This window comes from Engraulis encrasicolus, chromosome 5 (assembly GCF_034702125.1).
Source record: "Engraulis encrasicolus isolate BLACKSEA-1 chromosome 5, IST_EnEncr_1.0, whole genome shotgun sequence".
In the NCBI taxonomy this organism is placed as follows: Eukaryota; Metazoa; Chordata; class Actinopteri; order Clupeiformes; family Engraulidae; genus Engraulis; species Engraulis encrasicolus.
In genome coordinates this window covers 30,452,450-30,477,438 of record NC_085861.1, presented here as the reverse complement: position 1 = coordinate 30,477,438, position 24,989 = coordinate 30,452,450, and the positions used below count along the sequence as shown (strand labels likewise).

The 24,989-nt window shown below is 42.8% G+C and overlaps 2 protein-coding genes across 2 annotated transcripts; one reads left to right on the top strand and one right to left on the bottom strand.

Annotated features, from left to right (window-relative positions):
* Positions 1–4,676: 4,676 nt before the first annotated feature.
* Positions 4,677–17,356, top strand: mecr (mitochondrial trans-2-enoyl-CoA reductase). The gene is made up of 10 exons (XM_063199085.1): positions 4,677–5,011; positions 5,247–5,344; positions 5,724–5,855; positions 6,423–6,566; positions 7,474–7,576; positions 12,305–12,407; positions 12,677–12,750; positions 14,907–14,967; positions 15,304–15,376; positions 16,055–17,356. The coding sequence occupies exons 1-10, from the start codon at positions 4,764–4,766 to the stop codon at positions 16,216–16,218; spliced, it is 1,200 nt and encodes a 399-aa protein (XP_063055155.1). The 5' UTR covers positions 4,677–4,763; the 3' UTR covers positions 16,219–17,356.
* Positions 17,357–17,700: 344 nt separating this feature from the next.
* smpdl3b (sphingomyelin phosphodiesterase acid like 3B) lies at positions 17,701–24,988 on the bottom strand. Its single transcript, XM_063199083.1, has 9 exons — positions 24,905–24,988; positions 24,383–24,485; positions 23,703–23,916; positions 22,657–22,754; positions 22,226–22,369; positions 21,374–21,543; positions 20,027–20,207; positions 19,164–19,297; positions 17,701–18,732 (listed from the first exon to the last, which is right to left on the bottom strand). Exons 2-9 carry the CDS (start codon positions 24,459–24,461, stop codon positions 18,358–18,360), a joined length of 1,395 nt encoding a protein of 464 aa, XP_063055153.1. The 5' UTR covers positions 24,462–24,485; positions 24,905–24,988; the 3' UTR covers positions 17,701–18,357.
* Between the last annotated feature and the right edge of the window lies 1 nt (position 24,989).

Below are 24,989 nucleotides of genomic sequence, written 5' to 3'. Positions count from 1 at the left end.
CTCCCTCTGTATTTGTTGGAAGCCAATGTCATTGTCATATCAGTCTCCACACCAGAAGGGCCCATTCCTGGGTGTTACACCACTTGCTGTCCGACGAAAGCAGAGGGTGTCTTTTCACTCTTCTGTGTGAATGTTTCTCTGCAGTTTTCTCAGTGGGAAGGGAGCGGGTGGGTGGGTAGGGTACTTGGGTGAGTTGGGGTGGGAAAAGGGTTTTCTTGGGTGGGCGGGTCGTGGTGTTTAAAAGTAAAGGAGGGTGAAGATGATCAAGGAAGATGTAGGGTTGGGGGTGGGGGGGTGGCTGTGGGGGGGATTGGTGCTTTATGTCTTTTTGGCAGCTGCCAGTTTTTTGCAATCGACTGTCCAGATCACCTGGAGCCGAATGAATGAATGTCTTGACCTGAGCCGTGCCTCTCTGTAACTGCCAGGGTTCCCAGGGGTGCAGCATCGCCAGACTCTTTAACGGGCCTCCTGTCCCACTCGGCTGGGTGGGCAGGCGGGAGGAGGGTGTATGCTGGCATGTGCTCCAGGACCCTTTGTCTACCTCATGGGCACGACTTTGCCTATCATCTCACACACACCTCAGGGGTGGATGACTTGACTTCAGACAGGCAAAAAAAAAGTCTTAACCACGTGTTCGTTCCATCAATTTACTTAACCAGCCGATCTTCGAGACGCTCGAATGTTGCTCACGCGACGAGATGAGCCGATGTATTAAAGTCGGCTGTTTTAAGGGCACAGGTAGAACAGATTCGTGGTGAGATTTGTATGTTCTATGAATGTCAATTGTTTCCTACCTATGACTCAGCGATAACCACCTCTACCTCATGTACTGTAGCTCTAACAGCCCTCACCAAAGTATTGTAGCAGGGGAAGGGTGACCGCACCAAATGATTGTTGATCTCAGGGCAAGCGCCAATCAAGCTATAACAATAAAAATATGACTGCAGATAATAGCAAGAGATAAGCGATAGCAAGAGATAAGAAAATAATACTTCTTTATCAATCACCTATGCCTTTCTTCCGCTTTTGTTCTTTCTTTGTCTCTCTCTCTACCTCTCTCTCTCTCTCTCGTTCTTTCTCTCTCCTTCTCTCTTGTGAGTGTGTTTCAATCAGATGCATAGATCTGAGAACTCTTCATCCTAATCCAAAATAGCTCTCACGGAGGCCATGTCAGAGTTTCTCTTAGGAGAGAGGAGTTATAGTGTAGTGTTGTCTTTTTTCAGGGCCCACATAATAACGCCCACTTGTGTTCCCTCCAATTCCTCTTAAGTATAGTGGCAAAACGTTCCAACATATCTGAGAAATGGAGGAGTGGGTGTATGTAGACTAAATTAAGTCTCTTTAGGAAAAAAAAACTGTTGAAGGAGAAGTTGGCAGATCATCTAATATATATGTGTAATTATCAAAAAGTCTCTTTTTATAAAACATTAGTATTTATTTTTAGCCATCCATTTCGTCACTTCTCCTGTACACCCTAGCTCTTCTCTTTCCTGAATGTCCTATACAATCAGTTGGCTGTCTTTCTCTCATCCCTCCAACACTATTCTCAAATCGTTCTGTATGTTATGTTTTTTAGGCCTCTGTTCATTTTTTTTAATAATGATTTTCTTGTAATCGTTCTATTTTTTTTCTGCTATGCACAATGAACTCCTTGACCTCCATGTCACAACTATGCATTGCACTGAAAGCTAATGCAGGGTTGCTCTGCACTACTTCTTGTGTGAGACTTGATTTCTTTGCGTTGATTTGTTCAGTTACAATCTTATTTTGTATTTTTTGGTAGTACATGTAGGTTTTTTTCTGTATTATCTGTTCTGTATTCTGTTGATTTTTAACCAGTTAAGTAAATGTGTTTGTTATAATGTGATTGCAGTAATCTCTCAGGAATCTCTTAATCTGAAAACTCAGGGAAAATGTCAGATTATACCTCAGATTACCTGTCTATGGAAATATAGGGATCAGGCAGCGACTGTAACCAAAACAGCATGTAACATTCCAGCTCTGAATCATATGTTTGATCTCTTGATATGCATACTTGATATGAATATTCTGTGCCATAACTCTGCATTAAAAGGGCCAACCTGTCCAAACCATGATGTGAATGCTTTATTTCTTAATCGATCATCATGAAAGCCTGTGTTATGTAGTTTGTAACTTCAGCACTGTATTCACGGATACTGCTATCTCACTGGACATGAATTTCACCAGAAAAATGTATGATGAGAAGAGTTTCACATTTACCCTTGGAATAGGGTGACCAGATTTTTGTAGTCTGAAACTGGAACACTTAGTGCGTGACTGAAGGACAATATTTGGCGGGCGGGTCTGGGGGTCCTCCCCCAGGACATTTTTTATTTTTTTTATATGCAATTTCCTGCATTCTGATCAATTTTAGAGGGAGGAATGACAAATCGCAACTGACTCCTTCAGACTTTCTATACAAGCGCTGGCTGCCATTAACTGTGGCAGGTAAACATGTAATCTTTTCCATATATTTACCCTGATAGACATGGCGCAATGTAGTGGGTGGCCAAAACCGGGACATATTTGTGTCCCGAGAGGGTTTGCTCGGGACCTTGGACAAAACTCCAAACCTGGACTGTCCCGGTCAAACTGGGACTTCTGGTCACCCTACCTTGGAAAGATCTTAGGACTTCAATGGCCCAATCTGACCAGCATTGGCCTCCATAAACGTGAAGTGAGGCTTGATGTTTTCTTAGGTGATAGTGGTAGGCCAACATGTTGGGAAGGTTGCTGGTTCGCTCCCCGCTCTGCCTGACAAAGCATCGTAGTGCACTTGTACTTGGGTGCTCAAAGGACTGGTAGAGTGTTATATAAATTTCGATATGCTAGCCTCCTCCATCCTACCACATGGCTGGTGCAGTGGGCATGGCCGTAGCCAGGAGTTTAAAATAAGTGAGGTCCACAGTACGCGCATAGATTTTTTTTTTAAAGGTACACTGTGTAGGATGGTGCCCAGAGTATCTATTGCAACTACTATGCTGCTCATTGAAACTGTGCTGTCTTCTGCCAATTTTGATCTTTTCATGAATATTTGCTAAATAATAAACTAATATTTACTATCATGACCAAGTATGGCCATAATGATGAATACTTAGAATTTGATAGTGGTGGTAAGTATTCATGAAAAAGGTAACTTTTGTGAATGGGCAACATCAATTCTGGAAATAAACTTCTAAAAACATGCAAATATATATATATTTTCTCTAAAAATGAAGGAGGTCCGGACCTCCCTTACCTCATATGTGGCTACGGCCATGGCAGTGGGCATGCCACTAGCCTACCTGCACCCTGTTGGCATGGTCACCCTGTGTTCTCATCTGTGATCTGATAGATCAGGGGTGTCAAACATAAAGCCTGGGGCCGGATGCGACCCGCCAGATGGTTTAATACGGCCCCAGATTTCTGGAGAAAGAAACTACGAATGGCAAAAAAGTAGCCTACATTCCTAGCCCATCATTACAATGGTGCTGCAGGTGAGAACAAAGTTGCCCGTTTTGCTCACCATGTACAGTCATCCACCTCGAGATGAAAGACTAGCAATGTGATTCTGATATGAATCAGATAATAGCAATATTTAGCAATTACTTTACTGGTTCGGCCCACTGGCTGCACATGGCCCCTGAAGTGAGTTTGACATCCCTGTGATAGATGAAATGCAGAGGAGAATTTTTGTTGTGTAAACAGTGTGCTTTTTGTCTTCACAAAGACCAACCGGCCTGACTTCCATGAAGGCCTAGTGAACATTTCTGATTGGGCAATGGCATCCCAACAGCCAATTTGAAAGAATTTGCATGGATTACATGCTGGACAGGAATGCTGGAAAATCACATGAATTATGAACAGCCAGAAGGGCTTCCTCTGAACTGTGTGTGGGTGGGGGCAAGAACACAGGATGGCTGGATGATTGGACGGTTCATGTGTCCAGCAATTGACATGTGAGGGACATCTAGCCAGGCCGTGCCCTCCTAGAGGCGCAACACCTTCAGTGTTGCAACTAGTCAGATCAAGAGCAATGCAAGTACTTTCTGAGCTCCAGAAAAATTGGGAACTCCTTCTACTTTGTCAAGAAGCAAACAACCATTAGCAAACAAAGGGAGGCGGGTCAACCATGCCGTTTGGGAAATGTTAATTGCTATGCTCTTGGTCAGACCAAGTCTCAAAGAGATTTGAAAGTCGATGATAATCAGGCAAGGGGACATCACATTTGATCTAAACCAGTGTTTCTCCACTGGGGGCGGTATAGCCCCCCAGCGGGCGTTGGAGAGCCCTGGGAAGGATACAGTTCAGAGGGGGCAGTGCTTAGTTGTCATTGGGGGCATTAGACCATTTAAAAATAATAATATTAAGTCGGTCATTTGCAAGCTTGTGATGAGGTCAAGTGGGCGTTGGGAGGCTTAGGATGAGGTCCAGGGGGTGTTTGTTCAAAAAAGGTTGAGAACCACTAATCTAAACAAATGTTCATATTGAACATGAATCAAAACATTTCCCTGGAATGGACATTTTCAGAAATGTATAAGTGTCTGCGTCTGTGGCTGTGCAGTGTGCAGGCAATGCAGGAGGAATCTTATTTGTGAATAGAAATGCGCGTGTAACACAAGTATTACGGCAACTAGCCAGTGTCGCATTTATGCAGTTCTTTACGGCAGAGAACATGGCTGCGCCCTGAACCAACCTGACTTTATTTATGTTGTTTTGTGAATAACACTACAATCTATTTGTGCTTACGCAACTGAAACAAAATGAACGGGGCAAATGTGTCATGCTATGCTTTTAGGTTTGTCCGTCTTCACAAACGTGAAATATTACGTGCGAGTATTGCAGGACAACGATTGAAAAGCACCCAGTCTGGAAATGACAGCCACTCTCATCTCTTGTTATCAAGATGCACGGGCCACACAATCCACAGAGGCTATTCAACCAATTCGTTAGTGAGAGGTTGTCGGGGACTGCTGTACAGAAATCACGGAGACCCTTCGCAAGTTGTACAGTAAGAACAATGCATAATTTCACCGTTTGAAAACTATACCCAGACATTAGGCTACTACACCAGTGACTGGAGCTGGACATTGAACTGCCCTTCGTGTAGCAGTGAACTATGTTGTTGCAATGTGTGTGTGTGTGTGTGTGTGTGTGTGTGTGTGTGTGTGTGTGTGTGTGTGTGTGTGTGTGTGTGTGTGTGTGTGTGTGTGTGTGTGTGTGTGATTCTGAACTTACCTGCATAGGTTGGAAAATGTAGACCTGCCCCCAGTTGGTCCCCACAGCGTGCTGGTGAAAATGCTGGCTGCTCCCATCAATCCCGCCGACATCAACATGGTTCAAGGTGCGCTGTAATAATGTCACAGCCAGGTGTTGAGTGCCCACACTGTTTACAGGGCTGCAGCCTACATCCCTGCTGTATGGAGTAAAATCAGTGTCACACGTTTGATCCTATCGTTTCAAAAACAATTCTGTTGAGCCCACAGATGACCCAGGTAAACTCATTCGTTGGTATTTATTTATTTAGTGAAATCACCTAGAGGAGGGAAAAAATGACTGGGTGTCCAGTGTCCACTGTCTTTATCATTAATTGACACCTTGCTCTGCATGTATTAAGACACTTTTGCTCAGTTTGTCACAGTTGTTTTTACCACGTCATATCAGAGACTGCTATTGTTTTTGCCTAGTGCATGGACTTTGACTCTCCATCCTTGTTTTCACAGGCACCTATGCCATCCTGCCTGACCTGCCCACTGTGGGGGGCAACGAGGGGGTGGGCCAGGTGGCAGAGGTCGGCAGCCAGGTGACAACACTGAAAGTGGGCGACTGGGTGATCCCGAGAGACACAGGCCTTGGTGAGACATTAGAGTACTGTTAAGTAAACATTATTGGAGAAGGAGGCATCAGGCATAATGATCAGCCAGATATGTTATACTGTAGTAACATTTGTACCAGTGAGGGAGGTGTTTTCCTGGACTGTGTCTTCGGCATTCCTCTGTCCACCGCATCTCACATCAACAGATGATTTACTCTTCTTAAAAGTGCACTGTGTAATATTTGTAGTTCATTTCCAGAATTCATGCTGCCCATTCACAAATGTTGCCTTTTTAACAATTACTTGCCACCACCATCAAATTCTAAGTATTCTCTATGACTGGGAAAATTGCACTTTTTACAAAAGGTGGTCTTCTCCATTGTCTGCTGTTTTGAACTTCCAAAAATATACATTTTAGCTGCAAAACTTACTGTGCTTTGGTCATAACAGAAAATATTAGTTTATTTTTACCTAGTGAATAGTCATGAAAAGATCAAATTCGTCAATAGGCAGTGCAGTTTCAAAGAGTAGTATAATTGCAATACCTACTCTGACCACCATCTTACACAGTGTTCCAAATGTACCTGTATGCTTGTTTTTGGAATAGGCACGTGGAGGACAGCTGCAGTGCTGAGTGCGAAGGACCTCATTTCGCTGCCTAGCGACATTCCTCTCCTGTCTGCGGCAACGCTTTCAGTGAACCCTTGTACTGCTATCAGGATGCTGTCGGACTTTGAAGACTTAAAACCAGGTGTCGAGATAACACTCTGTTTATGTTTCATGCAGTTAATGAATTTTTAATCAGCATCCTTGCAGGAGGAATCTTGTCTTCTGCATTTCATCCATTTGGGAGTCGTACGCGGTACACAGAAGTGAGCGGTCATCCACCCTGCTCACTCTTTGGACATTGGAGATAGAACATCACAGATTTCCCTTAATTTATTTATCACTTGGGTAGAATTCTTTACTCATGCGTCCTTGTCTCATACACAATCTGATAAATATCTTGCTTTCAATCCTATTATGAGGTGTACTTCTAAACCTCTCCCATAGGTTGTGTTCAGTCATCCAATGTTCAGAGGAGTAGATGTGTGCACATCCCTCCCGATGGGCCAGGTGCAGGACAATAAAAGCAATAATCCAGGTAAAAAGGAATAAAGTCCGCAAACACTGCTTGTCTTCTGTGAAAATTTAATAGCAAGAGTGCAACGTTTCGACCTTCAGGTCTTCATCAGGCAGTGTTTGCGGACTTTATTAATATAAATTCCTTTTTAACTGTGTTCAGTCATCCACCATAAGGAAGAAAAATCCGCACTCACAAATTGCGTCTCATTATTTATTTATATTACCACCATGTCCAAAAAGCAAACGCGTTTCGGCTATCAGGCTTGATAGCCGAAACGCGTTTGCTTTTTGGACATGGTGGTAATATAAATAAATAGTGAGACACAGTTTGTGAGTGCAGATTTTTCTTCCTTAAGTTGATACATTTTATCACGCACCCAAAGACTTTCGTTTTTCCAAGAAGTTGAGCGCGTCCTTTGCCAAAACTTGCAGTCATCCACCATATCAGTGGGGCACCATCCTGACCCATGTCCAATTTTGAGCCTCAGTAGGTGTCTTGGCCAGTAAGTAAGTGCTACGTTGTCCATTCCCAGGTGACTCCGTGATTCAGAACGCAGCCAACAGTGGAGTTGGCCAGGCTGTCATCCAGATAGCTGCAGCCAGAGGAGTTCACACCATCAACGTGGTCAGAGACAGGTGAATGGCAATATTTAAAGCCACACTATGTAGATTCTTCAGTCATTTTTCCATAGGGGTTTGAAACGGAATAGCCCTGCATCAGTATTCATAGAAACTAGGGCTGTAACGATATTGTTCTGGCTACGCCAACTATAATCTTCTAAATACTTGAAAAGACTTTTACTTTGACAAATGTTTACATCCCAAGGCTCAGAATGTTAGCATGTTCAGTATGGTTTGACAGTTACAACTCAGTTACGTGGTAACCTCCCGTATGCAGTTTCAAGGCAATCTCTTTTAACTGTTCTGGCCTCACAGGTCATCTGCTAGCCAGGCAGGTAAACAAACCTTCCATAAATGATGAACACGCAACCTTCGGTTGCGTGTTCATCATTTATGGAAGGTTTGTTTACCTGCCTGGCTAGCAGATGACCTGTGAGGCCAGAACAGTTAAAAGAGAAGACCGGTGATGAAGCTGCAGAGATGACCCGACTGCATGTCGTAACCGGTGGAAGCCCGACTCAGTGCAACAACAGCAACGTCACGTCTACGAGGAAGGTAAAACACATCCATAGCCATGGACAGGACAAAACGCATTCCGTCAGATCAGCGGACCCTCATACAAGTACAGCTTCATTAGCATGGCAGCAGCTACTGCACGCGCTAAAAGCCCAAGCCGCGCAGGCAAGAGCGGTCTACTCACGACAAGAGAAATTGAATTAAAAATGGAAAAGGCCCGACTGATTACTGCAACACTCATCGCCTTAGAGAGGGACAGAGAGGCAGAGGCTGCCATGGCTGAAGCAGCTGTAATGGAGGCTGCAGCTGTAGACTTTGAAAAGGAGTACAGACCAGAGACACTACCTGCACAAAGTTCAGAACAACGCACCAAGGACTATGTAGAAAGACACAGCCACCACGGTGGCAGCTCACGATCAATCCAACCAGACTTGCATCAAAGTGCTGAGCTGAATCACCACCTTGTGGAGGTGACGTGTGTGTGGATATATCTCATTTTGAGACTCTGAGTAACCAGTCAGGCTTGTTTACCCACAAATCTAGACATGGTGACAGTGACAGCACCCCACTCAGATCATCAGGCTTACCCGCTCACACATCCAGGGAGAGCAGACTACAGTCCTCCTCCAGGCTTACCTGCCTATATGCACCTCAGCGCTTACTGGCAACAGCCATCTCCCAGACCCAGATCACCTGACGACGCACCCCAGCACACGTCTACAGCCATTCCTAGACCCGAATCAACCAGCTACGCACCCCAGCACACCGACTACAGCCGTCCCAGACCCAGATCACCTGACCACGCACCCCAGCACACCTGGCCCAGACCCCGATCACCTGACATCGTACCCCAGCACACCGACTACAGCCGTCCCAGACCCGGATCACCTAACCAGGCACCCCAGCACACCGACTTACAGTCATCCCAGACCATATCGCCGGACGACGCACCCAGCACACCGACAACAGCCATTCCAGACCCGGATCACCTAACCAGACACCCCAGCACACCGGCTACAGCCATCTAAGACCCAGATCACCTGACTACGCACCCCAGCACCCCGTCTACAGGCATCCCAGACCAAGATCACCCGACCACACACCCCAGCACACCGCCTACAGCGATCCCAGACCCGGATCACCCATCTACGCGCCCAAGCAGACCGACAACAGCCATTCCAGACTCGGATCGCCCAACTACGCACCCAAGCAGACCGACAACAGCCATCCCAGACCCGGATCACCCATCTACGCACCCAAGCAGACCGACAACAGCCGTCGCAGACCAGGCACTACCCACGCACCCAAGCACACCAACTACAGCCCTCCCAGAGCAAGCTCACCTGCCAACGCATCCAGACATCCTGAGCCCAGCCCTGTTAGACCAGCTTCACCTGCCCACGCGCCAAAGTACAAAGAACACAGCTCTTCCAGACCAAGCTTACCTGCCCACATGCCCACGCACCACAACTACAGTCCTCCCAGACCCAGACCACCCAGAGTACCTAGTACGAAGTCAACTACTGTCATCAGGACTGACCAGGTTCGATGACGAGCCTGAAAATTACTTATCCTGGAAAAGCTCATTCATGAACACGATCGAGAACCTAGATCTGAGAGCAGGAGAAGAGCTAGATTTGTTAATACGGTGGTTAGGCCCAGAATCTGCAACACACGCACGCCGCATTAGATCTGTAAATGTGAGAGATCAGGCAGCAGGATTGTGGCTCATATGGGAGAGGTTAGAGGAAATGTATGGTGCGCCCGAAGCTATAGAGGGAGCTCTCTCTTCACGAAACTGAACAGTTCCCTAAAATATCACACAAAGAGTACCATAGGCTTAGAGAGCTGTATGATTTGCTGTTGGAGATCGACTCTGCAAAGCACGAAGGCTACCTACCTGGTCTATCCTACCTCGACACAGCAAGGGGGATAAATCCAATAGTGGAGAAACTGCCATACGCACTTCAGGAGAGGTGGGTCACGGAAGGTTCGCAATACAAAGAGAAATATAGGGGTTTATTTACCCCCTTTTGATGTCTTTTTGGAGTTTGTACGCAGGCAAGCAAAGGCACGTAACGACCCAAGCTTTAGCCTTCTCACCCATACCACAGCAAGCAGGAAAGATAAGGTCAGTGAAGGCGGGCTCGCAGTAGCAATGCAAGATCAGTCTCTGTGTATAGAACGGACATTGCCCACTCACACTCCAACACTGCAAACGAAGATCCAGAGAGACAATGCCCTCTACATCTAAAGCCACATTCCCTGCAAGTATGCCGGGGTTTCAGAGAAATGTCAATTGATGACCGAAAGAGGATTTTACAGGAGAAGAACATATGTTTTAAATGCTGTGCATCAAACAAGCATGTAGCTCGCAATTGTGAGGCAGTAATCAAATGTACTGAGTGTGACAGTTATAGGCACCCAACAGCCCTGCACCCAGGCCCAGCTCCATGGAGCTCCACGATCTCGCCACTCCCATCAGAGAATGGCGGGGAGAGCGATTAAGTATTAGACATTGTTGTTGTGATAATATGGCATCTCTAAAGATACCAAACGGGGAGTGTTCTGGCTACGCCAACTATAATCTTCTAAATACTTGAAAATACTTTTACTTTGACAAATGTTTACATCCCAAGGCTCAGAATGTTAGCATGTTCAGTATGGTTTGACAGTTACAACTCAGTTACGTGGTAACCTCCCGTATGCAGTTTCAAGGCAATCTCTTTTAACTGTTCTGGCCTCACAGGTCATCTGCTAGCCAGGCAGGTAAACAAACCTTCCATAAATGATGAACACGCAACCTTCGGTGTCCAGCGTCTTTTATGGGGTTTGTTTACCTGCCTGGCTAGCAGATGACCTGTGAGGCCAGAACAGATACACTCAACTCACGATTCAGTCCGTATCACAATTTTTGACCTACGGTTCGATACACCCCACTATTTTTTAAATCTATGAGAACTGATAGTTTATAGATAGAATAGGTTACAAGAGGCTACTAATAATATTTTGAATAATAAAGTTGAACAATTTTAAGCACTATCACATTATATCATGTGGTTGTTTTCTGGACTGAAAGGTAACAAAACTTTGAAAGAGCGTATCACGATACTGCCTCCTTGCATTGTGATACAGTATCATGACTGCGTTCGATGCAGTATCAAAGTATCGAAGCACTTAATTATATCACATTTCTACATTACTACAACATTTCTACTTCAACATATCTCAACTTGGTCTTTGGTAGTTTTAGTTATCACTCTGCCTACAAGAAATGAAATTAATCTGTGTATCATTAGGAACTACAGACACGTGTTACTCTCCTTCATACTTCATTCCTGCATAATATGTCTCTAGCCAGAGGAGGGCAGCAAAGATAATTCAACTGAGCCTTTCACCTTGTTCTAGATTACTGAGCCACTGACTTTATTTTAAGACACCTTTTAAAGAAAGATTTGTTAAATCTGTCAAAACTGCTTAGTGTTGCGCTACTTAGTGCTGTGTAGTGGTGCTTTTTAAATGTCAAAACTACTTAGCACTGCTTTTTGTGTCGCATATAATTGTCAATTTTTTTCCTGTCACAAATGTACATTTAAAAGACCAGAAATGTATGGAAGTAGCCTTTATACAACACATTCCATTTTGGATGTTCCTGTCTGTCTGATTGCAGTCACTTTCTCCCTCTGTGTATTTGCCAGTGAGGTTCTTTTTTCCTGCCTGTCCTGTACATCTATTTTTTCCAGCTATTACAGCTTTAACTTATCTGGGAAGGCTGTCCACAAGGTTGAGGAGTGTGTAGGATTTTTCTATGTTTCTTCCAAAAACACATTGGTGAGATCACACACTGATGTTGGTCGAGAAGACCTGGCTCTCAGTCTCCGCTCTAATTCATCCCAAAGGTGTTCTCTTGGGGTCAGGTTTGGACTCTGTGCAGGCCAGTGAAGTTCATCCATACCATACTCTGTCATCCATGTCTTCATGGACTTTGCTTTGTGCTCTGGTGCACAGTCAAGTTGGAAGAGGAAGGCCCGTGCTCCAAATTGTTCCCAACGACATTGGAAGTATGCAATTGTCCAAAATATTATTGTGTCCTGATCAGGAACCAAAAGGTGGACCAATATACCAATAGCAGTTAAGTTCATATGTGAGTCAAGGCAGGTTAGCAAAGTCTTTTTGTAATATAGTGTAGCTGTGTGTGCCCACTCTCTCCCTCCATGTCTTTGCCAGACCTGACCTCCAGCAACTCACAGACAGGCTGAAGGCTATGGGGGCCACTCACGTCATCAAGGAAGAGACGCTCAGGCGCCCAGAAATGAAGGAACTGTTTAAGGTCAATAAACACTAAAAGTGAATTAAACTCTTTGTCTCTGTGTGTACATTTTTATCTTTACTAAATCCTTGTCTCACAAATAAGCCAATTTTTACAAACCTTATCAACTTATCAACCAACATACCAATTATAGTTGTTGATAAAATGTAAACATAGCCCTCTGTGATAATTTGGGGAAATTACTTACTTCATGTACTAAAGTAAATAGAAAATACTGTACTGTACCCGTATGACAAATGTGACAAATGTTGTTTCTGCCTTTGCAACAGACTTGTCCTCGTCCAAGGTTGGCTCTCAACGGTGTTGGAGGGAAGAGCGCCACAGAGCTACTTAGGCATCTGCAGTGAGTAGCAACAAGCAGCAGTACTCACACTTCAAGTAACCATTTCAACTAATTTATTGCAAATGATCCGGATAAAGGCATCAAATGCAATAGTTGTACAGTGCCCTCCATAATTATTGGCACCCCTGGTTGAGATGTGTTAAAAGCCTTAAAATAAATTCAGTGTTTATTGCAGAAGAATACTGTCACACTGAAAATTTTAGGAAAATGTAGCCTTCAACTCAAATGAATTGTAGGAAAATAAAAAAAATCCCTGACTAAAAAATAATTCTTTTTCATTAAATCACCTGTTCCACAATTATTGGCACCCTTAACAATTCCCAGGAAATAAATATAATTGAAGCATTTCTGTCATTTCTACAGTAGTTTACAAAGTTTTCCAGAGTATGTAGGAACATTTAATTAGTAATTCATCACTTCCTGTTTCCCTGGGGTATAAATATGATGTGACACAGAGGCCATTTCTCTTATCCACTCTTAAACATGGGAAAGACAAAGGAACACAGCATACAAGTGAGGCAGATGTGCGTCGACCTTCACAGGTCAGGCAGAGGCTACAAGAAGATTGCCACTCAACTGCAGCTGCCCATATCTACTGTGAGAGGAATAATTTAGAAGTTCAAAACAACTGGAACAGTGGTAAACAAGCCTGGACGAGGACCCAAGTTTATTTTGCCACCACGCACAGTGAGGAGGATGGTAAGAGAAATCAAAAGATCTCCAAGGCTCACTGTTACAGAATTACAACAAATGGTAGCATCCTGGGGTCACAAAGTCTCCAAATCAACCATCAGGCGCTGTCTACACGCCAACAAGCTGTTTGGGAGGCATGCACGGAGAAAACCTTTCCTCACCCACAAACATAAACGCAAGCGTCTGGAGTTCGCCAAGCGGTATTGGGGCTTCAACTGGGACCGTGTGCTTTGGTCAGATGAGACCAAGATTGAGCTTTTTGGCAACAAACACTCTAAGTGGGTCTGGCGTGCCACGAAAGATGCGCATGCTGAAAAGCACCTCATACCCACTGTGAAGTATGGGGGTGGGTCAGTGATGCTGTGGGGCTGTTTCGCTTCCAAAGGCCCTGGGAAGCTTGTTAGGGTGCATGGCATCATGAATGCTTTGAAATACCAGGACATTTTAAATCAAAATCTGTTGCCCTCTGCCCGAAAGCTGAAGATGGGTCGTCACTGGGTCTTTCAGAAAGACAATGACCCTAAACATATGGCCAAATCTACACAGAAATGGTTCACCAGACACAAAATCAAGCTCCTCCCATGGCCATCTCAGTCCCCAGACCTCAACCCCATTGAGAACCTGTGGGGTGAGCTGAAGAGGAGAGTACAGAGGAGAGGACCCAGGTCTCTGGATGATTTAGAGAGATTCTGCAAAGAGCAATGGCTGAAGATCCCTCTTTCTGTCTTTTCCCATCCTATGAAACATTATAGGAGAAGATTAGGTGCTGTTTTGTTGGCAAAAGGGGGTTGTACAAAATATTAACAACAGGGGTGCTAATAATTGTGACACACATTATTTGATGTCAAATAATTGTTTCTTTATGTGGGATTTTTTCCCCACTGAATAAATGCACTTGTATTGAAGGTTGGATTTTTCTCTTTTTTTTCCATTAAGGTCCCATATTATTTAGAGAAAAATAATAATAATTGGAAGCTAAAAAACACATCTCAACCAGGGGTGCCAATAATAATGGAGGGCACTGTATGTATAACAAACAACAGTGTGGCATTCAACCAAACCTTGTATGGCTCGAAGAGTGCCACAGAACTACAGAGGCATCTCCAGTGCGTACCGGCAATCGGTAGTCTTCACACTACACACAAGTCACTATTTCAATTAGTTTTATAGAAAATTCTCTGTTAAACTAGACCAAGGGTGTTAAACTCATATTGACCGAGGGCCAAATTCAAAATCTGGAGGGAAGTTGTAGGCCGAACTCAGTACTGTATATATATATATTTTTTCAAACAGACTAAAATTGTGAATAACTGCCTTCTAAAAGCATGTACATGAGTGAAGTACGTAGTATGACAAAAAAAATCGTTAACGGTCTTGTTGCATAATTGTCATCAAGTGTTGCATGATATGTCATAAATATGTTAGAACTGAACAGATTAATAATTTGCTGTGTCCTTGACTAGGACTGGAGGTACAATGGTGACCTACGGGGGGATGGCAAAGCAGCCGGTTACAGTACCTGTGGTGAGATTACACATTACTCAGCCTCTAATACTTCTCATACTCATACTCATGTTATTTTAGAATTTTTCATTTGGAATTAACGGGCAGGTTTAGTTTCTCATAAACTACTCTTAGAATGTTTGTCATTGCATGCATATATTCATATTCAAAGTATATGTATAAGCATTTTTTTTATTTATAGTTAAGTATAGCCATGTTATCTCACAACACTCCTGTATACTGTACATTTACAGTTCTTGCTTAAGCACATAATTAGTATACAGTTCCTGCTTATGCACATACGTAATTTATTTAATTCATTTGATTATTGATGGTTATCTCCCCCCTCCTTTGCAGAGTGCACTGATCTTCAAAGATGTGAAAGTACGAGGATTTTGGGTCACACGCTGGAAAAAGGACCACAGTCACGGTACAGTGTTCTGGCCAACTAAACCACACTAAACCACAAACGCCAATAAATCACCAGTAAAATCTACTTTGTACAACATTAAATCACGTAGCCTCATAAACTGCACAGATCCACCAGTGGAACACAATATTACTACTACCATAATACAACACACATGACTACGACATTACATAGCTGCACGTTATGACTTGGTCATTGCCATTCTGGTAACAGCACATTTATAACAGGCACCTTGTCTTTGTGATGCAGTGGATGAGTCACTTGATTAAATTGAAACACACGCCGTCTGATAATCACATCTCATATAGTCAACCTGTAATGTGCTGTCAAGGGCGGGAGAGTATAGTGCGAGATAATATATCAGGGTTGTGTTGGGAATGAACAGGTGAAGCAAACATCACTGATAATTTCCTGCGTGCCATGATGTGACCATCCGGCTGTCTCTTTCCCTTCAGACGAGAAATTAAGTTTTATTTATCCTTCAAAAATTACAATTTGATGTGTAACAAATATTAATTGACCATGAAGATGAATACGTAGACAAAAACATGCTTCAAAAACGTGGACATGATAATAATCTATGACAATCTTTCTTCCTTTCTTTCTATGACAATCTATGACAATCTTTCTTTTTTCCTTTCTTTCTTTCTTTCTCTATGACTTCTTTCTTTCTCACAGATGAAACGGCTGCGAGAGGTATGCTTGACGAGCTGTGTGCCCTCATCCGAGCGGGGAAACTCACCGCCCCTGCCTGCACTGAGCACGGCCTGGAGGACTTCAAGAAGGCCTTGGACGCAGCCATGCAGCCCTACACCTCAGCCAAGCAGGTGCTGCTCATGTGATCATAGCACACAAATCAGAAAAGCATTTGTTTCTTTGTATGTTTCAGAGATATAAATCCCAGTTCATAGTACAGTGGGGGGAAAAACGTGCTACATTTTCCTCTACCCATGCTTGTTTTGACTGAGTGGTTAATCTGTCTGTGCTTATCTGACCTAGAGATGGTAAGATCACATTCAATGAATTTGCAGTAAAATGTGACGGGCTGTTTGTTTGCAGAAGCCATGAGGTATTTCAAGAAGGTGGCTCATTAGCACGCCAGGTTGAGTTCATCTAGAGCAGGGGTGTCAAACAGAGGGCCCGGGAGCCAGGTGCAGCCCGCCTGATGGATCAATCCGGCCCCAGACTTGTAGAGACAAAAAAAAAGAGAAAACCAAAACTAAGCCTGAAAATTGTTACATAGTTGCTGGAGATGTCTGAGAGTTCAGGTTTTTAGTACTTGAGACCAAGTTTGCCTTTTTTTGCTTGCCAATTACAGCCAATACTCATGATATGGCTATGGTCTACTAAAATTCGATTCTGTTATGAAGAAGAAATGTACGATATTTGCCATATCTTTAGTGGAGTGGTCGGGCCCACTTCAGACCAAATAATTGGCTGTATGTGGCCCCTGAACCAAAATGAGTTTGACACCCCTGATCTAGAGGTAGTGGTCAATCAGCTAATAAAAGAGCCTGCTGTCCACATTTTCACAAGGAAATGACAGCTGCAGCCTTTGAACTAGCCATTTTTTCCCGCTTTCTGGGGTCTATACTAAGAAGCTGGTTCAGGAGTAAACCAGGGTAAGAGGTAATCATCTAATCTAATAGAAGAGCCTAGAGTCCTCATTTACAATTAAGAATGAGGACTCCAGGCTCTTCTATTAGGTGATTTACCTCTTCACTTAACCTGGTTTACTCCAGAGCCAGATTCTTAGTATAGGCCCCCTGTAGATTAATTTATCCAGGATTATAATATAACCATGTGCTTGGAATACCCCACAGGATTGACACCTCTGGTTTGTTTGTATGCGATCGAGTTGGTCATTCTCACCGAGCTCATGTCACTGCACTCTCCCCAAATTTCCTGCATCTCTCTCCCTGTCATATCTAACTTGAGCGGCCATGTGAAAAAAATAATAAAACATGTAATTACATAACAGTCCAAAGTCCATATGTTATCAGAGGTTTCGTCATATGAAAAAAGCGGTTGCTTGTAAAATCTGTTCATGTGCTGAGGAAATTAATTAATTGGAGAACAATGTAAAACAACAATGACCGTGTTCATCTTCACACTGCACGACTCTAGTGTGCTTGTTGTGAAATAAACATTTACAACCTGTATTAAATGGACACTTGGTAAAACAGACTCAATAAAGCAATATATTTTTATTGTTCTGAAATGTTTATCGGATATGGTTATCAGATTGCTTTGTCCAACAATCAAGCACATCACTGGCTGTGCTTCAGGTTTTTTGCTCAAACGCACAAATGATGTGATACAAGAACAGACTCAATAGTCTCCTCTTGGGCAGTTTTTGTTTGTACAATTTTAGGAGAAAACATTTAAAGTTGCTTGGCAAACGAGGTCAATGGACGGATAAGTTCTTTATAGGGCATTTAAATCAAAGGTCACACTTGTTTCACAACAAGTGAACGCTGCTGCACAATACATTTGTGTAGTAAATGTTTGGTACACACAGCATGCCACGAGACATAAAGTTCAGACATGACATGCCTGAATCATTATCTTCCTTTAAAGGTATTTACCACCACAGCGTCCTTTCGCCAAGTGGGATTGCCATTATCATATCATAGCAATATTTACAGATTACTTACAGTAAACCCTGTATGAGCTGGCATATGGCTTATCAAATTCAGAAACAATGATGCACCTATAACTTTACAAATCAGACACTGTATGAACTTAAACTAAAAACAAACACTTAAAATGTACATAATTAGTTTCAAAGAGTTGTGTTGTGCAGGCAACTTTTTCTTCAACTCTCTTGAAATACAGATTTTAAAAGTAATATTGTTTGGCATTATCAACATTATCAGCATAGTTGAACAAAATATACATAATGCATTATTTCAAGTGTAATTTTACAATGCGTTGAAAAGACATGACCTTGAACAGAACTGTATCGTTATAACCTAGCGTTATAACCTGAGCCAAGCAGTGTTGAACACGGCTGCCAAAGCTGAAAGCAATGTCACTGCCAGGCCACTAGTTGGCACCACTGCTGCCACCCCACTCACACACTCCTCATACGCTGCCTGGTCGATCTCCCTGGTGCTACAGACGTGGTCGAGACGGCAGTCCGCGTCACACGTAGACAGGTCATAGCTGACGGAGTTCAGCTCATAGTACTTCTGCAGGACGCACGACTCCTGTTCCATGCGCACCAGGATGCGGTGCATGGACGCTGGAGAGCCGTCGGGAACGCGGAACGTCTCCGTCAGGCGGTACTCTTTCTCCCACCGCGCCCGAGCCATGTTGGCATAGGTCAAGTTTAGATAATACGTCACCATGTCCTAAGGAGATTGATGACAAATACATTTGGAAATCATCATCATCATCATCATCATCATCATCAGCTGCTGTGGAGTGGGCATGTAATTAACAGCGTATGAAACCGAAATCACATCCTAAATAAAAACTAGGGATATCAAAAGGAATTACATCGGCTGCTAATGTATTTTATTATTCAAAGCCCCTATACTGTATAGTTCATAAATGGAATTGTCTTTCTTTCAAAGTACGGGAACACGTAATGTGTGCATGACGGGCGCCAAAGTTAGTTTACATGTGTCTTTCACCATGTTTAAATTTGAAGAACTACTGGTTTTACAAATGTTCATACTGTGCTGACGAGTTGAAAAAATACCTGATGTTTCTTTAACATGTAATGAACTGTACAAAACAATGGCTCTTGGGTCTAGGCAAGTAGTCCATGCTGCCTTACCTGGATCTGGAGCGAGTCTGTGTCGTATTCAAAGATGCGGATGCCAGGGTTGTTGGCACCATCCACCACTCCTGGCAGAGTGGTCTTCCACGGAGTCACCCCTGGGGTCAGGAACAGGGTACTTACAGGAGAACCTGCCAAAGGGAAAACAAACCTCTTATAAGAGAAAGATACCCAAAGCAATGGAATGTGTTCAAGTTCGGTCTCCTAAGGGGGCATTGTCCCTTCCTACTTCTTCTCTTTCTGTGGTGCTTGATGGCAGCTTGCATAAGATGTGGCCTACCATCCAATAGTGCTAAGGGAACTCCATTTATTCTCAACTTTAAGTCTCCTAAAGGTCATATGGATCCCGGAAAAGTACGACCTTGACTGCTCTACTAGAAGATTTTGGGGGAAACCACATGGCTGTAACATACCCATACCCATACCAAAGGCAAACTGGATTCAGAAGTTACAACGCAATATCAGAATATTCCTAGTTCTACCTGTGGGACTTTCAGTTTCAGAAAACAGAAAAAACAAACAGCTCTAGCGAGCGGATAACTACACAGCACAGGATAGCATTTTTCTAATACCAGGTAGCCCATTACTGTTCCTCTGTGTAAGACATGAGTGGGGAACCTAAGGCCGGTGGGGGTCTGTTGTAAAGGTGTCCACCTTCAAGCCTAAAGTGCTGAGGGAAATCCTGGTTTGTGTTCATAGTACGGCCCTTGAAGGACCTTACAAAATATAAAGTGACCTCTCGAATGACAAAGGTTCTCCACCCCTGATGTAAGAGATGACAATACTTGTAATGGCAACCAATTGCAGAAAGGATTAATTTGATTGTTTTTGTTTGGTTGAAAAGTGTTGGCGACGTATACCTTCGGCGTTGTACACCATGCGGAAGCAGTCCGTGTGATGGTGGCCAAAGAACTGGCCCATGATGACCGCGTGGTGCTTCCTGGTCAGCTCCAGGTAGCGCAGGTTGAAGTTTGGACGGAACCACATGTAGCCTCGCTTCTTCTCAAAGTACCCTGGAGGAATGTGTGCTACGATGTACACCTGCAACACAGCAGACAGATCACACAATCCAGTCAGTCAGTTATCATGTTTCTCAACAGCAGTAGTAGTATTTATATACAAAGCAATACTTAGACTTCTGCTATCTTACTTCTGCAGCCTAATCTCAGTGAGGAACATTGAATGGTATGGTATGCGCTCCAAAGGCTATTTGTTACTTTCTGTCCCTTGCTTTTGTACAGAGCAGGGGAAAAGGGTCTTTATGTTTTCTGCACCTGCCTCATGGAACAACTTGCAAAAGGACTTGAAGTTAACACATTTGATTCCATTGAGCGATTTTAACTCCAAGATGAGATCACTGGAGACTGATTCACTTGCCTGTAACTGTTTTAATTGATTTTAATTGTGTCATTTGATTTGTATTTTAATGCAACTGGAAATGTATTTGTGTAACTTGTGCCGTCACTTGGCCAGCACACCCTTGTAAAAGAGATTTTTAATCTCAACGGGTTTATTTTCCTGGTTAAATAAAGGTTAAATAAAAATAAAATAGTAGTAATGTTGTAGGAGTAGGAGTAGACAAGAGAAGTAAAAGTGGGAGTAATAAACCCTTACCTACAGATGTTATACATCACTCTACTCTGTATTATGATCAGCTAATTCTGAGCTGGTGGGAAGGGTTTGTTTTAAAACAACATAGTCCTCATTACCTACCTCATTAGGTACAATGGGATGACTGGAGTAATAACAACTATGTAATAGCATGTACTGCGGTTGTCCTTACGGGGGTCCCCAACCTTTTTGCATCGGAGGGCTACCAAGGGCTACCCGAGGGCTAGTGATGGCTACCCGCGGGCTACTTGTTTGTTCGAAAACCTCTACGTCTTGACATTCTTCAAGAAATCACACTATGATTGAATGATTATTTGCTGATAGGTTATAAAGAAGTATTCTTTACAGGTTATAAAGAAATAATCTCATGTTTAAATGAAGAAAAACCTCAACTGTGACTAAAATCTAGCCGTCGTGACTGTTTATTAACATCCTTGGTGGGCACCTCAGAAGCTCTTGGAGGGCTACCTGGCGCCCGCGGGCACAACGTTGGTGACACCACTTCTACTTTTACTTTTACTTCTGACATCTGACCCCATGTTAGAGACACACACGGAAGTAGGCAGCACTAAGGGGAACTCTGCAGATATACCGACCTTCTCTTTTTGATTTGCTGCATCGGTTAATATTTCATCCATCCAGGCGAACTGGTCAGCTGGATCGGTCATGCTCTCCGTGGCTTTGTTCATGACGTAATACAGGTTGGTGTTGAGCACCATGATTCTGTATCCTGGACGATTCAGGAGCTTCTCTGTATAGTAGCCACCTGGAGAGGACATAAAAGAACAGGAAAGAGGGGGAACTCAAGTTAAACTTTACATTCGTATTAGATCACATGTGCTTAAGTACAGAGCAGTGACTACAGACATTGGGTAATAAGTAATTCAACTGCAGTGAGAAGACTGATGGGATAGCACAGGGCACAGTATTTCTAATGAAATCTTTCAAATTTCTGTTTTTGTTTGTGTGTGTGTTTGTGGCCATATGTGGAAAAAGTGTGTGCACACATGCTATTTACCCTTCTCTAGGCCATCTGTTTCTGAGAATACTGGTTTCTTACTTCTCTCAGGGTGTGCATTGTACATAACTTCTCTGGAGTTCCAACTGTAACTGTAACCATTTATGGAGGTCAAGACATTCTCCTATCAACTTCAACTGACTTATTTGCTTGCCAATAAAACATTACTGCATTGGTATGTTTCGAGCCAAATATAAACAACACAAAACACATGATCTTCATCTACGTATGATAAGGCAGGCTGTTATCTCGGCAGTCTTCTTCAGGATGCACATGTTTCCAGAAGTCAGTCGTAGGAGCGATAAGAACGCTGTTCTTGGGCTATTCATATCCGTGGTGTTTATGTAACCTGGTTCGATCTCATCTCAGTATATCGGCCCTATCTGCCCCCTGTCTACCGGTAGTCAATAGTTTTCCCATGTTGCCATACCTGTTCTGAAGAGGGTGTAGGAGTCTGGTTCCAGCCACTGTTTCCACATCTCTGCTGTCTGGTTGTAGATATAATTCTCGCCTGCTGGCAGCTGGCTCTTAGGGTGGTAGTCATGGTTTCCAATAGCAGGGTACACCTTGGTGTCTAAAGAGGGGGAAAGGAATATTGCTTACATTTTTTATTTACACCAAATACATTTATTTGTGCTCTTAAGAGTATCAGTACAACAATTAGTACATCAGTAATCTGTGTTTTTTTTTTTTTTTTTTTTTTAATCCGAGATTTAATTGTATAATTTATTTAGGAAGATTATTTTGTCTGAAGGGAAAACAATAATGACCTAACATTGTTTGCTATGTAGAAACACGTCATCATAATGTAATCACCACGAAAACAAAACATAAGTAGTTTTGAATGGCATAATGATTTACTTGGGAAGACAATGTTGATTAGATCAGTCAAGTTGGCCATAATGGACACCACTTTCTCCTCTCCCAGGTCCGCATCGGGCACGTGTGGCGTATCATCCCTAAGCACAAATAAAAGGCATTGGTAACACTTTAGAATAATGGATGCAAAAAAACATTATAAAGACTTAATAAATAATTAACTATTGATGAACAAAACATTAACAAATGTTTGTAAATGATTAGGAAATGTAAACAAATGCTTGTAAATCACTAGGAAATGTTATGTTAATATTTCATATTTATCAAACATTTACAAGTTTCTTGTAAATGAATAAAATAGTCTGTTATAAGGTGTGTAAAATCTTGAATATATCATTTGTAGATATTTTATAAAGCATTAATAAAACTTAGTTAATAATACAAACATTTGTTAATGTTTTATTCATCATTAGTTAATTATTTACTGAGTCTTTACTAAGGAACATTATTATAAAGTGTTACCAAGGCATTTAATATCAGTTCAACAGGGGCACACTGCTGTAAACACATTAGGGTGATGATGTGTTAATCATAATGCTTTAATAGCTACCATGCCTGCATAGATATACTGTACTTATCCATAGCTCAGTGTGTAACCAGAGGTGAAAATGAACTCTACTTTATCAGCAATGATTAATAACTAACAACTTCTGCGTATCATTTGAATGTTGCCTTGTGCCAAATTTAACCTTTGACACACATATGTACTATTCAACGTGTATCTCTCTGTTCTCCCATGGCCTCTAAGAAACCACATACACAGCACAAAAACATATTTTACCACCACTGCTGACTTCTGCTAATTTCAAGGCTTGACACGTACATAAGTCAGCCTCTATAGCTCTGTTCTTCCTTGGTTGTTCTGAGACCACATACACAGGAACATACAGTGTAGGCTATTGAACTACCACTTGACTGTTGGCTTGTGCAAAATTCAACCCTTGCCATGTACACACACTTTTCAATCTCTATAGCTCTTTCCCCCCAGGGGCCGCTCTATTCTGAGATCACATGTACAGTTAACATACCCGGTCCAAAGAATGAAATCTGGGTCCGGTAATATGCTCTTCATGGCAAACATGGAGGAGTTGATGAGGTCCCAGGGGGAGTCGCAGAGGTAGTCCCCGAACCTCCCGGCCCCCTGAGCGGGACGGCTGCCACTGGAGGCACACACCGCCGTGGGGTCATCGCCCAGCTTGTACGAGGGGTCCCAGTGGAGGTCTGAGACGTGCCAGAAACTACCTGAATGTGAAGAAGAAAGAAAAATGAGATTTTTCTGGACACTTTGACACTCCTGAAAGAAACTGCCTGTGCGTGATCAGTACTCCAGAAACTACTTCAAAGGTAGAGGTTAACACTTTTGACTTTAAAAAAAAACTGTTTATGTTGATTAGTTTTATTGTTAAGGCAAAAGCACAATGATGACAAATGTCTTAAATTCTTGATGTGAAACAAAATAGGATTTAGGCTTTCTTGTTCTGTCACACACTGTGGCAATTGACAACTTCTTCAAAAATCGTGACAAACTGGATATCCGTGTAGACCTACTCTACTCTAAGTGGTGTGTGTGTGTGTGTGTGTGTGTGTGTGTGTGTGTGTGTGTGTGTGTGTGTGTGTGTGTGTGTGTGTGTGATGCATTAGTAATATGATTGAAATGACTATAGACGGTAACATATCAGTTATTGAAGGCAATAGTAGTTCCTCTTACCGGTCAATGCATCTCCACCGCTGATCAGGACAAAGACAATCCAGATCAAACACGTCCACACGGGAGCCGTAAGGTTCATCGTTGGTACAATGCAAACTCAGATCTGAGGCAACAGAGTATATATGTCGAGTTATCACACACTGTGTTACAAATAACCATAAACACAAGAGATAAGAACTCGACTATGCTCCTCCAAAGATCATCTCTTCCCTTCCTTGACTGGCGGTTTCTGACGGGAAACAAAGTTACAGTAGCCGTTCCAGGCAGAATGTTCAGGCTGACATAAAGTAGCCTATTAATAGAACCTCACGCTCCAATATCTTCTTTTTGCGACTTCAGATCTATGCAAGTGCTATGCAAGCTGTGTATTGTGAATTGTATTACACATAGTAGCATTAAATGTATGTTCATTTCATACATGTAAACTGCAAAGCATACAGCACTACAGTGTCCTTTAGAGTTGCCCCAAAATAATAATAGTCCATATGGTGTCACGTGGGTTGTTAAAAAAAAGAACTTTACCTTGATTCAGTAGATATTTAACCCTACTTGTCTACGTTTATGAAATCATAACTGTAGGAGCTGGGGATTCACAAAATGCTTGTGG